General features: G+C 32.0%; 2 protein-coding genes across 2 annotated transcripts; both read left to right on the top strand.

Annotated features, from left to right (window-relative positions):
• Positions 1–907: 907 nt before the first annotated feature.
• Positions 908–2,242, top strand: LOC129286789 (probable pyridoxal 5'-phosphate synthase subunit PDX1). Its single transcript, XM_054922837.1, has one exon. It carries the CDS (start codon positions 1,033–1,035, stop codon positions 1,957–1,959), a length of 927 nt encoding a protein of 308 aa, XP_054778812.1. The 5' UTR covers positions 908–1,032; the 3' UTR covers positions 1,960–2,242.
• Positions 2,243–10,852: 8,610 nt separating this feature from the next.
• Positions 10,853–13,269, top strand: LOC129285195 (nodulin-26-like). The gene is made up of 4 exons (XM_054920776.1): positions 10,853–10,997; positions 11,104–11,327; positions 12,827–13,032; positions 13,211–13,269. Exons 1-3 carry the CDS (start codon positions 10,878–10,880, stop codon positions 12,960–12,962), a joined length of 480 nt encoding a protein of 159 aa, XP_054776751.1. The 5' UTR covers positions 10,853–10,877; the 3' UTR covers positions 12,963–13,032; positions 13,211–13,269.
• Positions 13,270–16,637: the final 3,368 nt, after the last annotated feature.

Raw genomic sequence — 16,637 nt, 5'->3', positions numbered from 1 at the left:
ATCACATAAGTCTTATGAAATTTAATAATTCTTCTCAAGTCTCATAAAAAATTTATGATATTTTTTTTTTGTAGAATGACTATAATGCCTTCAATGTAACATAAAAAATAAATGGATTAATGATTTAAAAATTTATAGAGCGAAATTTGTCATTTACTATCACATTTTAATCATTGATAAAAAAATAGTCATAATTTAATTCAAAATAATTATTGATACTTATGACATTTGAACTTTATTAATTAAAATATTCTTAGGAGGGAAGATGTAATTACTTATCTTGTTTTAATAATTATCATAATAAAAATAATTATTATTTAAATTAAATTAGTCATTGATATTTATAATACCTGAATTTTAATAATAAAAATATTGCAAAGAAAAACTTATCATTTATTATCCAATTTTAATTATCACCAAAAAAAATTAATTATTATTCAAGATATTTTAAATTAAATAAATTATAGTCATTTTACAAAAGTCGCAAACTCTTAGAAAAAAAAGGTTTCATTATCATTTACATATATTTAAGTGACATTTTTTCAATCATCCCCCAAGAAAATACATTTTGTATTTGCCAACAAACCCTATATAAATATCGGATGTTAGTAACATGCCATCTTTTAAAAATACCTCAATTATAATTTAAAAACTATTATGCTTTATAAATAATATTTTATCTATGAATATATATGAATCTAATTTAACCACGCAGATAAATATTCCTTGGCCATTCACACAAATCCAAATCTTTTGAATAAATAAAATAATTAAAGAAAATTAATAATTCTAACCAGAAAAAAAACTTAAAAATTGAAATATTTGTTTCTTTTATCCCATTTCTGTGCAATGCGTGGCCCTGAAATCTCGTCAAAGCCATAGGTTCATCTCTCCGTTGTATTTAACCTCTTTTGGTACCCAAAATCCCTCGCCATCCTCTTCCTTTTCTTCTCAACTGCTTCCTCCTGAGGGCTTTCGAATCGCATCTACACATTTCTTATCCCTTCCTCACTCTTCGTCCTCTCTCTGCAAATGGAAGGATCTGGGGTCGTTACTGTGTATGGTAATGGAGCACTCACGGAGACCAAGAAGTCTCCTTTTTCCGTCAAGGTTGGTCTCGCCCAGATGCTCCGTGGTGGCGTTATCATGGACGTCGTTAACGCCGAGCAAGCTCGCGTCGCCGAAGAAGCCGGCGCTTGCGCCGTCATGGCCCTCGAACGCGTCCCCGCCGATATACGTGCTCAAGGCGGTGTCGCCCGCATGAGCGACCCGCAGCTTATCAAAGAGATTAAGCAAGCGGTTACGATTCCTGTGATGGCGAAGGCACGTATTGGGCATTTCGTGGAAGCTCAAATTCTTGAAGCTATTGGTATCGATTATGTGGATGAAAGTGAGGTGCTCACTCTCGCTGATGACGAGAATCACATCAACAAGCACAATTTCCGCATACCGTTTGTGTGTGGGTGCCGCAATCTCGGCGAAGCGCTTCGCCGGATTCGTGAAGGGGCTGCAATGATTCGAACCAAAGGGGAAGCAGGGACTGGGAATATCATTGAGGCAGTAAGGCATGTGAGGTCGGTGATGGGAGACATTAGGCTTTTGAGAAACATGGATGATGATGAAGTGTTCACTTTTTCCAAGAAGATTGCTGCTCCTTATGACTTGGTGATGCAGACTAAGCAACTGGGTAGGCTTCCGGTGGTGCATTTCGCCGCCGGTGGGGTTGCAACTCCGGCGGATGCAGCGCTGATGATGCAATTGGGCTGTGATGGGGTTTTTGTGGGGTCTGGCGTGTTCAAGAGTGGTGACCCAGCCAAAAGGGCGAGAGCGATTGTGCAGGCTGTGACACATTACAGTGACCCAGAGGTTTTGGCTGAAGTAAGCTGTGGATTGGGTGAGGCCATGGTTGGTCTCAATTTGGACGATAAGGTCGAAAGGTTTGCCAAAAGGTCGGAATGAGACTGATCCATTGATGGGGGACCTCGTGGCATTCGAAGACAGCGAGCTGTGCATGCTGGTCTCTGGCAACTGATGAATATGTAGTCTTGTAAGGGTTGGTTCTATTTATTTTAATAAGGCTGTGCTCTGCTTCAGATCCAAACTACGTTAGCCAAAAAAAGATAGCAATTTGTGTTAGTTTCTTCAGTAGTATACTGATAGGTGTTTTAAACACTCTGTGGAAGTGTTTGATCAAGTCTTTCATGTCAGTTCTTTCGTCAATTATAGAACTTCTGTTTGAATATTCGTTTTGTTGTTGATGTTTTTAGTTAATCTGTATTTGTTCGTTTATTCAAGCGGTGAAATCTTAACTAGGTTCCTTCCAAGTATTTCTAGTTTGTAAAACTGTAGTAGTTCTCGAACTTGTAAGCTATTGGACTTGCTGGTGAGGTGATAGCTGTCACCAGCACAAAGCTGGAATTCTTGAGGGAGAATCTGTAAGAGCACAAGCTTCGTGAAATAAATGTCCCAAATTGCTAGTTGGTGTACCATACTTAATTAAGAATATACTAGATTCTGCTTCAGTAGTCGCTGTGAGAGATCAATTTCCTATGACAATTGACTCTAAAGTTCCTCAGGCTGTCTTTTGAACTACCATGCTTACAGAGAAAATAAACAAAGGAATGCAATGCCCTCTCACACCTCAAGACCTCGTATCTTCTCTTGTAGGACTGCATTTGCCAAGGATTTTGCTTCATCTTCTCAGAACTGGGTTAGGGTTTTTCACTCTACCGGTTTATTTCTTCCTTTTCAATTCCCAACTTGTTCTGCTTCTGGTCTCTCTGGAATGGCAAAGCCTAATGCTAGTGAGGCAAATTAAAGTGCTCATCCTGAAATTTGATCCCTATAGCCCTGTCATACATGCATCACTGTTAATTGAATAATAACTCTGGTTTTGATGATACATCATAAACAACTTGGAATGGTGCCAGGTCATGTATGATCCCATGTCATGGTTCTCCAACGAGTGCACAAATGAATGTTGGTTTCAAGTATTGAAAAAAAACACTAACATTGTATTTCAATTATCATTTGATCGCATTTATGTTTCTTCATGCTTAAGTTATATTTGCATTGAATGTACTTAGTAGCTATGCCTGTCGTGATGCTGCCTGCCACAATTTCTTCCATTTTCTTCCAATCTTTATAATCTTCCAGAACATAATAAAGGCCAGTTACTTCCATTTGCTTGGTCTTTGGATTGCTAACAGTATCTGAGCACATATAATGTGTTTGTTAGCATTGGATAGGAAACTTAGCAAATCGAATCCAAGATAGTTGTTAAGCACTGCCACTATCATGTTTGACGTGTCAGATAATGAGTGATACTAATTTACATTTGGACATTGTTCTGTTTTCCTGCTTATTCATGTGCATGTTAATTCCGTGTCTGCATCTACATTTCCAGATTTATGTATGGGACATCTATTGAATCTTTTGAATTCATCTCATATTGGGTTTTGGTTCCTGTACATTGATGTGTTAACTACTTTCAATCTGACCGTCATTGCTTCAAGAGGACGGATCCTTTAGTGCTGCAAAATAGCAGCTCAACTACTGTTAATAGTAACATAACTATAATATTTATATAAATATGCCTTTGTGGTATATTTAAAATAGAAAATGGAGGTTGGAATGGACTCCATATTCTGATCTCAACCTGACTCTTTAAATTCTTGGTTTTTTGTGCCAAATTGGACTAGTTTGATATCAGCATACCAAACTTGAGCTAGTCAAATTTCTGAATCTGATATAATGTGTTCTCTTAAGTACTTTCTATAAGAAATTGATAGTCTCTAATTTTATTTTCTTCCTCTTTATATATAGGATATTTTTAACTGAATCAAATAAATTAATAAAAGTTGATTATTTAATTAAAAGTACAATAATATTTTAATTTTGTTCATAATTATTATAAATAAAAAATAAATTTCTCTTTCAAAGTAAATTAATGACAATTTTTATATTTTTTTTAATTTAATAAGGATATATTGATTTATTCACTAAAAAATATACTAATAACTTCTTATATTGGGGGATAAAAATAATTTTTAAAAGATATTTTATATATAAGGACGGAGGGAGTAAGATACTTGATGGGGTATTAATTATAGTTTTCTAATATTATTCTTATTTAAACTCATTAATTATGATAAATAATATAATACGTATTTGAAATTGAATTTTTTTATTTAAATATGAGTAAAATTAAAAGTTTATTTTTTCTGATAAAATTAATAATTTATTTATTTTTAATTTTGATGAAATATTTTTTTTTTCACCAGTATTGATGAAATATTTAGAACTTAGAAGTGATTTATTCGAGTGACGGGAGAGAGTACATGCCTATTAATAACCCGTGCCAACCAGTATTTATTGCCTCATTCTGTTTTCTTTAGCAAGATGGATTGAATGGACCTTCTCATTCACTGTGAAGCTTTGAAAATATTGCCATTTTTAATTATTTTATTAAAATTTCAGTAAACAAAAATAACTCATTAAATTAATGAGAGGTCATTACATTATTAAAATAGTCAAAATATGAAATGACTTTTTAAGTTTCTTCTTATTTAAAAGAATGAATTTTAAAAAGAAAAATATTAAAAAGTTGTAAATAAGAGTGTTTTTGGGGGAAAAATGCTTAATCTATTTATGCAAAGTGATTAATATATAGAGATTATTAAAGTATTTCTGAATTTTGCAAATATTTGACAAATCAGAAAATTTCAACTTCCATTATCCTACCTGGGGCTTAGAGGGATGATTATTTATGTATCTCCCTTAGTCCCTTTCTTCTTTTCTTCTTTTTCGATACAGGTTATTGAACCATTTCTTAATTGTGAGGATGAACTCTTCAAACAGCAGAAAGTATAAAATTAGAATTCTGGACATGCTTAAAAAGATTTCCTGATATTCATCGGAATCCGTGTGTATTTTATATTTTATTTTATATTATAATCTAACTCTATACTTCGACAATTTAAGCGTGAGTTTGATTTTTAATTTATTAAAAATTTATTTAATAAAAGTTAGTTTATTAAAAATTAGCTGCTATAATGAAATTTATATTTAAATATATTATTTCAAAAGTTAATTTAATCAACTGAAAATTATTTAGATTAATGATAATTTGTGTTTTTAAAATGTACGTTTGAACATGTAACAATAAAATAAAAAAAGACATTGATTTATGATAATTGATAATTTTTGTTATACAAATATAATATATTAAAAATGTTTAAAAAATATGAAAAATTTAAAATAACATAAAATTTAATATGTTAAGTAATAATAATTAAAAAAAAATATATAGTTTAATATTAGATAACGGATGTGATTCCTACCATGAAAAAGCGTTGTGTAGCGTCACAGACTTGGAGAGGAATTCTGGCTGGTTGGTCAAAAGTCCAGAAGAGTACAGCATGGCGGTTAGGTAATGGACAGAAGGTGAAGTTTTGGAGCGATGCCTACCTTCCACATGTTAATAATCTTGAATCAGTTGCGTCTTGTGAGATTCCCCAGTCTGCCAAAGCATGGGTGGTAGTAGACTGGATAACCACCTCAGGTACTTGGGATGGGCCTAAGTTCAAACAATTTCTTCCAAGAGGTATATTGGAGGCCACTACAAGGATCCATGGTGTGGATCGAGCGGATTTTTCAGTATGGCGCTGGTCCAATGATGGACAGTTCTGGCTTAAGTCAGCCTATTCTTACCTGAAGGGAGGCTCAGGCACGATTAATGGTGGTTTCTGGCATAAAGTGTTGAAATTGAAGGTGCCTGAATGCTGTCAGATGTATCTATGGCTAACGGCCGATGACAAGCTCCTTACAAATGAAGCTGGAAGGCGGAGAGGCATGCATAGGTCTGGAGATGGTGGGGTTTGTAGGAAGGATGAAGAATCGACCTTGCATGCTATCAGTGATTGTCTAGTCGCTCGTCAAGTTTGGCTTACTCTACTTCCCCAGAGTTGGCGACGGAGTTTCTTCCAAGATCACAACACCATGCTTTGGATCCAAAGGAACATTATGAGTTCGAAGGAGGTTCGTGGTCATGAAAGACGCCTATGGTTTGCAGTACTTTGCAGAAACATATGGCTTGCGAGGAATGACTGGGTGTTTCAACATAAACTTGCTAAAAAGGAGGTTACCATCGCCCGTGCTCGTGCTTGCTTGTCTTGGAACGTCGCAGAGAGTGACCTTGTACGGAGAAAGGAATTGGAGTACACCAAATGGAAACTACCAGACTGGGGGACAATGAAATTTAATGTGGATGGGTCTGTGAGCCCTTTATCAGGGATCTGTGCCTGTGGAGGTTTAGTGCGGAATAACCAAGGAGAGTTTATAAGAGGGTTCACGTATCGAATTGGGAATGGATCACCTTTGACACCAAAAGCCTGGGGGATATTCTGGGCCCTTAAGCTAGCCTGGGAATGGAATATGAGGAATATTGTTGTGGAATGTGATTGTAAGGAAATAGTGGAAGCTATGTACAACTTGGACGCTGTCGTGAACTGGGACGACGACATCATGCAAGAGATACGAGCCTTAATGAGTCGAGATTGGTTGGTGGACATGATCTTGTGTGACTGAAGTGAACAAGGTTATAAATGCTCTAGCGAAAGTTGCTCGAACACAAGGTGTAGATCTTGTGGTGCTGACGTCTCCCACACTCACTGTAATGCGTTTTCTTTATTCTGATAGGAACCATAGGCTTGTTGATGACAATTTAGGTAGTTAGTGCTTTCCCTTGTTTTCCCGTTTTTCCACAAAAAAATATATTAAAAACTTTTGATACTTTGCCCCCTCTAGAGTAAATAAAAAATATTTAGATTTAAAAATTTATTCAATCTATTTATGTTACTATAATTTTAGTTATATAGTACCTATAGTATAATTATTATTTTTAAAAAAGCATTATTTTTTTTATTAAATTATCCTGCACCCCTTAGCTTCAAGTTCTGGCTTCACCACTTATGGTAATTGTACTTTCATAAAAGCCAACAATAATGTAAAGAAACATTACTTGCTAGAATTGACATCTCTTATTTCAATTACATTTAAGAAAAGTATATTAATTGAATGGAATTAGTATATGAATGGATTATAATGAAATAAAACCATTTTGAAGTTCCCTATGAAATGAGGCATGGAACGAAATCATTATGAAGAAGTTTCACAAGCCATGAAAGGAAATTTCAAACTCATATAGCTATGAGTTGAGAATTAAAATTAAACTCTATGAGATCTAATTTCTTGTAGTTTCTCAGTAGCTTAATGGTAGAGTAGTGGTTGACCATTAACTGATTGGTCAAAGGTTTAAATCTTACTTGAAGAGATTTGATTCACTTTGAATTCTTCAATTTAAAATAAAAAAAAAAGATATGCAAACTTGTACATACTATATTTATTATGCCTAGAATGTACACCCTACTACCATGCATATCAAACTCTTCCTCTAGTCATTCTCATTATAATATAATATATACTCTTTTTATTTTTTATTATAAGGCACTTCTAACTATTTCACCATAATCAAAGAGAGTTAATTAAGTCATTAATATTATATGAAAATATAATAAATTTTTAATTTTACACCTATTTAAATAAAAATTTCTAAATTTAACTATATTCTCTCTCATAGTGTTTGTGAATTTAAATATGAGTAACATTAAAAAATATAATTAATATTCTCATCATATACTTTATATCAAGGACTAAAAAATCTTTTTAAAAAAGGCCGTATAATAAGGATCAAATGAAGTAATATTTATTATACACTCCTTGCATCCTTAATATTTATCAATGAAGGGCCTTTTGTGTTTTTAAAATTTGGAAAAATATAATTTTTAATTCTTATAATTTTTTTGGGTTTTTATTTTAATTTTTGTAATTTTTTAGTGCTTGTATGAACTAAAAATACTGAAAAATTGAAATTATAAAGACCTGTAAAACAAATGTTATATAGTCTTTTTAAAAATTATAGGAATTAAAAATATTAAAAAAATTAAAAATAAATTTTGATGAAATTATAAGAATTGTTGTGTTTTCCATTATGTGGCAGCATATATATATATATATATATAAATCTTTTTAAATAAAGAGAACCTGGTATGATCTAAATCAAGTTTTAAGTTTGGTCAGAATAAGTCTTGCAAATGAAAATTGATGTAACAGAAACCAAGATTCGCCGTTGTAGATCATACTTATTGATTTTTTTCACTTTTTAAAAGCTTGATCCAATTGCTTTTTTATTTTCTTATACATGTTGTATATATAGTTTTATTCAATAAATTTTCTTAATAATAGCAGAAACCAAGATTGTATAAAAAAAAGTAAAAACCAAGATTCAGTTTGCGGCATCATATTGTGGTAAGAACTAGGCCCTGTTTGATATGTAACATTCAAGAGTTGGGATTAGAATTGAGTTTGAGTAATCCCACATTTAACATGTTTGGTATGAGTCACTCACTAATTCTTGAGATTGTTTGGTCCCACTTAGGTGGGAATACTCAAACCCACCATCTCCCTGATATTGCAAAATTAATCCTGGGATTGAAATTATCATTAACCAAAATGCCCTCTTCAGATATGCCTAGATCTGACCCCTCTCATTCTCTATAGAATTTTTTGCTCAAACACGTTCACCATGGATGATTCAGACGACAACATCCTCTCACCGTCGACAACTTCCTTTTGCCGTAGACGACTTCCTCCTTCACTGGCATCGCAAAGCAAAGAACAGAAGCATGAACAAAAGCAACGACGATGGGCGAGCAAAATTCATTTTCTTGTTTCAGATTGGGAGATGTGTGAGATCAATACATTTTTAGATTTGATGATAGGTGAGCAAGAACAGAGCAACAACAATGAAAGGTTGCGACAGGATCGTCTTCTTCCTCCCTTAATTGTGCAGATGTATACATGTTCATATCTGATTTGGTGTTGAATTTGCATTCGAGATTGTCTTCTTACTCGTCGCCTTCTCCTCCAGCTCCCCCACATCCATCGCCGAGAAGCTCTAGATTTGAAGTACAGAGCTCCAGATCTGCCGTATCCTCGAGCTGTGCGCTGGTCATCTTAATGACTTTATTTTTTATTAACCATAAGGGGCATTATGGTATTTTGCTCATTTCTAATGAATTTAAAAAATTAATGTAAATATTCTCTCTAAATATTACTTCATACCAAACATATTTTTAAAATCTTAATTCTAATTTTAATTTTAATCTCAATTTCAATCTCTTAAAATTCATATTTTTATACCAAATAAGGCTTAAGAATAGAGCGTAGCATATGTCTTGCCATCTTGGTAATTTATGGCATGTGGTCAATTCGCGCCACAGAACTCCACCAATGCGTGAAACTTTTCACTCTTCAAAATATTCCCTCTTATTATTTTATAAAATATTGTTTGAAGTGATTGTCATATCCTAAAGTATAAATATTTTTTTAAAAATAAAATTTTATAAATAATAATTTTTTAACATTATTTTTCATTCTTAAATAAATTTTATTTTCTCTTCTTTATTAATAAAGAGTATATTTGAGAAGTTATCAAAAATTATAAAAATATAAAGTATAATTCTTGAATTTTACTAGTATATGCAATTTTAAAAAAGTTGTCTAATTTGACCAATAAATTAATAATTACTCCTTCCGTTTTATTATATTTATTTTTCAAAAATAATTTATATCACACATATTTTAAGAATTTTAAAATAATAATTTAATTATTTGTGATGATTATTGGGTCTTTAAAACCAATTTTCCAGCCAAATAGGAAATTGTTTCTGACCTTCCCAAAACGGTTGGGGGAGCAAATTTTTTTATCAAAATATGCCTGGTTACTTCTCAAAATTCCAAAATTGTCCCATGTCCCATTTTCTGGTGCTAACCAGAGCTATCAATTAAGGTCAGCATAATTTTAAAGGACCGACCTTGAAAGAGCCAGAGCTTAAACAGGTTGACACTATTAAGCCTAATTATACCTCAGAACTCTATTTTAAAAGGCCTGGCTCTAACTATTAGGGTTAAAGGGCTGATCCTCATAGCCTCGACCTTATTTTTTTATTTTTTTTAATTTAAAATTATGAAAAAATATTTTTATAATTTTTAAAAAGTTATTATGCGTAACATTAAGTTTGAAAAAAATAACTTTAAATTAAATCACACAGCAACAAATATGAAAAACTTAAATATTAAAGTTTAATATCAAATAGTAAATTAAAATTAATACCAATAAAAATTAGACTTGACTAACATTATTAATTAAATTTTAATGAATGAATGGGGAAAGGACGAATAAGTCTAAGATATTTATTTTTTTTAGTTATATATTTAATTTTTTATTTTTTAAATTAAAACTTTTGAAAAATAACAAAAAGGCTTAAAAAAACTTGCTCTAATTCTAAAGAGTCAATTCTTTTATTTTCAAACTTAAAAGAATTAATCTTTTTAAATTCGAATCATCATTTTTGCTCTAAAATAATGGCTCAGTTTTAATTATTTTTAGGCTTGAAAAAGATTGGCTCAACAGGTTAATCTTAATTGACAGCTTTAGTACTATCTAAGCCGACGTCATCTCATATCATATGCCATCGGCGTTGCCTTGTCCCCTTCCCTCCTTCACAATTAAGCTTGTCGCCGGCGAACCTTCCTCTCATCATTTTGCATGTATGAGTCACTTTCTATCCTCTTCCTCTTCGATCGTCTCCTACACTTCTTGCACTCTTCCATGCCTAAAAATTGGCGCCTCTTCCTCCTTCCTTTCTCACACTCAGACCCACCACTCCAACTCTCTCTCTCTCTCTCTCTCTCTCTCTCTCTCTCTCTCTCTCTCTCTCTCTGTGTTGCTTCGCCGTCATCTGTGACAGTCAGTGATGGCTGATGGGGCGTCTGGAAGTAATGGAACCTGCCACTATGCCGTTCTGAATGTCGAAGACAAACAACACAATAATGAAGGTTCCTGCATCTCTGTCTCCGCCCCTTTCTCGCGGAAGGTCTCTCCTCCTCCTCCTCCCTCTCTTTAAAGTCTCCGACTTTTGACGTCCACAAAATGATAATCTATCTGAGGTTGTCTTGTCGGGTTTGATTATATATTTACAGTTGGTGGCGGAATCCGCGGGGACATTTTTTCTGATGTTTGGCGGAGAAGCATCGGAGGTGTTGGACGAGGGGTACGGCAACAAATTATCGCTTCCTGGGATTGCTGTAGTTTGGGGTCTCGCCGTTCCGGTTCTTGTCTGCGCCGTCCGTCATATCTACGGTGCCGATTTCAATCCGGCCGTCACTCTCGCCTTTGCTGCTACGGGACGATTTCCCCTCAACAGGTCACCAACCTTGCCTTCATTTTCCATTTCTTATATGAAATGAAATTTGTCTGATTCAGAAGATGAATTTTATGTATGCATACCACAAGGTTCGGCACCTGGCAGATAGTTAAGCCTCTTAAAACATTGTTGATGCATGTTTGGATAGCAAAACTATCATTTTTAATTTTAAAAGTCAATTATAGTTTTCTAAAATTATATCCAAACATTTTCATTAGATACGAAAATCAATTATGAATCAAAATAATGGTCTTCTTGAAATTATCAAAAACACCCCCGGGTACATACTAAAATCAATATAATTATGAACCTAAAATTATAGTTGTTTTTATAAGTATTCAAACACTCTTATACATAACAAATCAATTTTTAACCCAAAACCATGATTTAATTTATACTAAAAATGACTATTATTTTGTCATTATTTAGATTTTATGATATTTGTAGACTTTTATTTACAAAATGATCTATTATTTTAAACTTTTATAATATTTTTATGTTTATATTATTCTCGGGAAGCTACTCAAAGTCTCAAAATGATTAGGCATATTTTTTTTTTATCAAATTTTAATTAATTTCAAAAGTTTAAGTAAATATCATAAAATTTCATGTAATAGATTTTTTTAAAAAAATAAGTAATTTTTTCATGGAAAGAGCTTAAACAAACACGTGTGGTGTACCATATAACATAGTCTATTATATTTAAAATTAACCATATTAATTAATTTTTTATAATCAATTTTTTCTAGTAAATATTCAAACAGACCTAAATTGTCGGAAGAGTCAAAAGTTAACTCTTGACTTTCGTGATCTCTTCTACGTCTTAAAAAGGAATTAGTCTAGTTTTCTTGATCATGGTATTGAAAATTAGGCCGGACCAGTCGAGTCAACTCAAAAATCAGTGATCCGATCTCTTGTTCGATCTGGATTTACTCTTAACCTGGTGAGAGAGTGAATTGGTGTAACCCGATCAACCCAAGTTCAACTCAGTATAACCTGGATAACTTGGTGGGTTGATTGGATTAACCAGTTATTATTTTTTCAGACTTTTACCCCCAAAATGACATCATTTTTTATTTTTTTTATTTTAAATTTTTCAAAGCTCTGAGTTCAAAAATAAAATAACAAAAAAAGTGAAATTAAAGTTAAAAAATGAAAAATTAGAGACAGAGTATGTTAAGTCCAAAAATATAGTGTTTTATTATTGTTAGACTTTTGAGTTGTTGGATTTGGTTGAATGTTTTTATAATTAATGTCTTTTTATTTAAATTATATTATTTTAATCATGACCAGTTTGCCATCAATTCAATCCTCAATTCAACTTTGATTGAATCACTAACCTGTGACCTAATATTATAATCGGTTTAATGATGGATTCGATTTTACAGATTTTACTCTCGACCAATTGAAGAATATATATATATATATTTCTTAGGAGCCTCCAAAAATGACTGTGCATGTGTTGGTTTGTAATTGTTATGATTGATTTGATGTTACAGGTACTACCAGCTTGTATTAATCAGGTGGTGGCATCCATATTGCGAGTGGGACACTGAGACTCGTTTTCACAGGAAGCCATGGCCACTTGGCAGGAGCACAACTCTCTGGGACGCATCTTCAAGGTTTTGCGGTTGAGTTCATCACCACCCTCTACATCATGCTTGTTGAGTTTTCTACCAGTGGTTTGGCCCCTGATAAAAGGCTGGTAATTTCATATCTCTTCTACTTCTTCTTCTTCCTTTTTGGTTAAATATTTTCACAGATCCTTTGTCGTTATTGGGAATCTACATATACTTGTGTCTTTGATGAAATATTAAAGAAATGGAACTGACAAACAATTTTTTTGTTGATTTTTATATGTGCGCGTGATTTTGATTCTGCAGATGGGTCAGGTGGCTGGTCTGGCGGTAGGGTATACCATGTTGCTTAATGTGACGTTTGCGGGGTATGATTACCATAGGTGTTCTTTATATCTATTTCAATTGATACGATATCGTATCAATTATATCAGGTTGGATTTTATTCTAACTTAAAAATAATTGGAATGGAATTTTGGAAGACAGAACATAAAAAGAGTTTGAGACGAAACAAGACATGGAATTATCATCGAGATATCCTGTCCTGTCTTGAGTATTATATATATATATATATTATTTTTATTTTAAAATATATAGTAAATATACTAATTATACTAATATAATTTATACTTATATTAATTATATCAATTATAATTTTAAGATGTGCAATTCTTATTTAAAATTAAAATTTTTTATATTAATAATTTTAATGATATAAAGTAAACAGAATGATATTTTTTTATAATAGATTAATTATATAAAAATAAATTAATCTAATTTATTTTTATATCTATTTATTTAATAACTTCTATTTATATCATTTTTTTTGCTTTATTTTCAAAAGATTAATTGGCTTAGCATATTTTAACTAAAATAGAATAACAATGATTTAATGTTATGCTTGATTTACCTGTTGTTACTATTTTTATATCTTAAAGATTACTTGTAATTACTATTATAATATATAGTTGTGGTTAATTTAATTTAATAATTAATTTTAAATTATTATGATTTATGTACTTATGTTGTTTTGATTTTAAACTTAATAAATTATATAATTTAAAATTTTAATAAATATTATTATTCAAATCTTTCTCTGACATTGTCCAATTTATCGAGACAATGAGACGTCAACGTCTGATCTTGTCTCGATCCCATCCCGATTCTTAACGAGATGGGACACGAGATAAAAATTCAGTTCCGATCTTTTTTACAGGATGGGACATGAGACAGGAATATTTTGGTCTCGTTTCATCCTGTAAACATCCCTAATGATCACCCCGTTATTATATATATCTTTACAATCACGTGTTTTTCTTTTTCTTGAAAATAGATATCTCATTACAATATTTGATTAAAGAGATTGTTGTCTCCAATTAAATATCAGAAGTTGGGATGCACATGGAACAAGATTAGGATAAATTTTAAAATGCAATTTCTAGCCTGTGTCCCTTCCCGTTTTAAAGTTGGTCGGGTCTTGTGAAACGGGACGAGATTAAAAAATCTTAAATGATAGCGTGATAACATGATGTGGTTTTGTTTTTTTAAAAAAATCAAGCTTAATCAATTTATGTATGTTAATCTTAAAATATGATTTTTTTTCCTCATTGATTGAAAGATTATTTTTAAATTTTCAAAGGAAAAGAAGGCTAATCATAAGCAATAAGAGATGTTTGAAGTAAATAACTTTCTAATACACTTGCGTCTTTGAATAGGATTGTTTTCAATACTTACCTTCGTTATAGTTGAATGAGACAGGAGTTGTAAATATTAAAACATAAAAAATAAAAATATGATTTTCATGTTTGAAATTTAAATAATAAAAAAGATAAAGTAATATGCATGTGTGGGGTTTGCTTCTGTAAAACTTATCAAGCCAACCTATTTAAGTTTGTTTAGGGGGAAAATTATATTGAAGTTTCACACAAAAAAATTAATTACTGTAGGATCAATTAATAATTGAATTAAATTGTGTTGACAATATAATTAATTATTAATACAGTTTAATTCAATTATTACTAGATCTTATAGTAATTAATTATTTTTATGTGAGACCTGATTGTAACTCCCTTGTTCAATTCGAGGGTTGCGAGCTCAAGATTGATATATATTCTCACTGCTCTCAACTTCTTGTTCTTTCTCTTACTTGGTCTCGTAATTCATAGCTTCATTCAATCTCAATTGCACTACTAAAACCAAAATAATTTATGATGTGATTTCAATTGCTAGCAGAAAATTTGCATTTATAATTGGTTATATTAGTTTTTGCTGCCTATTATTATCAAAGTATGTAATTAATCTTGCGTATTTATTTAAAAGACGAAAAATTGAAAATATATATATATATGTAAAACTTGAAGCCCACAGGCTAGCCTTGAGTTTACAAATTTTCGGGCCGGACTTTTCTAACAAGATACTTTTTGCATAAAAGGGCTTTTCCAGGCCCGAGCTCATCAAAACTAAGACGTCGTGAACAAAAATATCCAGTGACTGGAATCATGTATAAACAAAATTACCAAAAAAAAAAAAAAAGACTCAGCGAAGTAGCCAATATCACCCATGGTGTCAATGATGGATCAGTGAAGGAGATTCAGTTACCTTCTTTTCTTACCCTAATTATCATCTGGTCGTAGGATGATAGTTGAAGATATTTGGTCATTAAATACGTGGGAATAAAAGATGATACTATCTCATCAAAAATTTTAGAAATAATCGTCAAATTTACATTATCGTAAGTATATAATATGGGCAGTGTAATTAATGTCATACCAATAATGTTTCCAGTAAAATCACAAAGTTTTCAAAACTAATCTTGGTCGAAATAAAATCTTGTGCATGCTTTTTGCAACTTTCATAATTTAACACACCAAAGTCCAAGTTTTACGAATCTCAACTAGAGTTTCATAATCATGATGGTTATGCTTAAAACAAAAAAAATGATATCCTTACCAAAAGAATAAAATTAAACATAAAAGTGATATATAAATTATGTTATGCATATGATACGCCTCAAAATTAACACTCATAAGGAATCAAAATTGATCAAAAGTATCTTCCAACTACTAATTAAAGATCCTAATTAATAACCCAATAAAAGTAATTCCTTACTTTAATCATTTAATTGCAATGAAAAACAAAACCCATAAGGATTACTTAAATTCAATAGATGCATTCCTGCCTTAAAAGCAAAATTAACTACATTAATTTGAGGCTACTTGTTTCAAGGTGCTATTTGAGTTTTCTTCCCCATATATCCAAAACTTACTTAGTAGTGACCAATCACTAAACAACAATAAGAAAGCACAAGAACAAATCATAAAATCATCATTTCTCAACAGTGAAACGGTAAATATAGAGTTTATTACACAACTTCGTGATAGTCCTCTTGAACAAAAGAAATTTTGCTGCTCATAGTAAAGAATTTAGCCACCGACGATCATAACAAATAATATAGTCATAACATCATAAAGAAGTTGGGCCTAGACTTGTTTTTGTTTTTGTTAGCTAATACATATTAACCTGTGTTCATCTTCACTGTAGAGAATGCTCTGCTAGGGTTTCAACCCTTCTCTCATTCCTTGAGGGTTCTCCATGCAGTGGAGTATGTCATCAGTGACATCCTTTTCTTGGCATTAGCTGAGCCTATGGGTGAGTGTGTTTTGGTTTGGTGTGCTGGTGCTTGCAGGTTTTGGGGTGAGTAAGTGGGGGATCTTGAAGAGTAGCGATGGTGTTT

The sequence above is a fragment of the Prosopis cineraria genome, unplaced genomic scaffold (genome assembly GCF_029017545.1).
Source record: "Prosopis cineraria cultivar Desert tree isolate PC_DT_omini unplaced genomic scaffold, ASM2901754v1 PC11, whole genome shotgun sequence".
NCBI lineage: Eukaryota > Viridiplantae > Streptophyta > Magnoliopsida > Fabales > Fabaceae > Prosopis > Prosopis cineraria.
The sequence above is the reverse complement of the archived record's forward strand: the minus strand, read 5'-3'. Positions and strand labels throughout refer to the sequence as shown.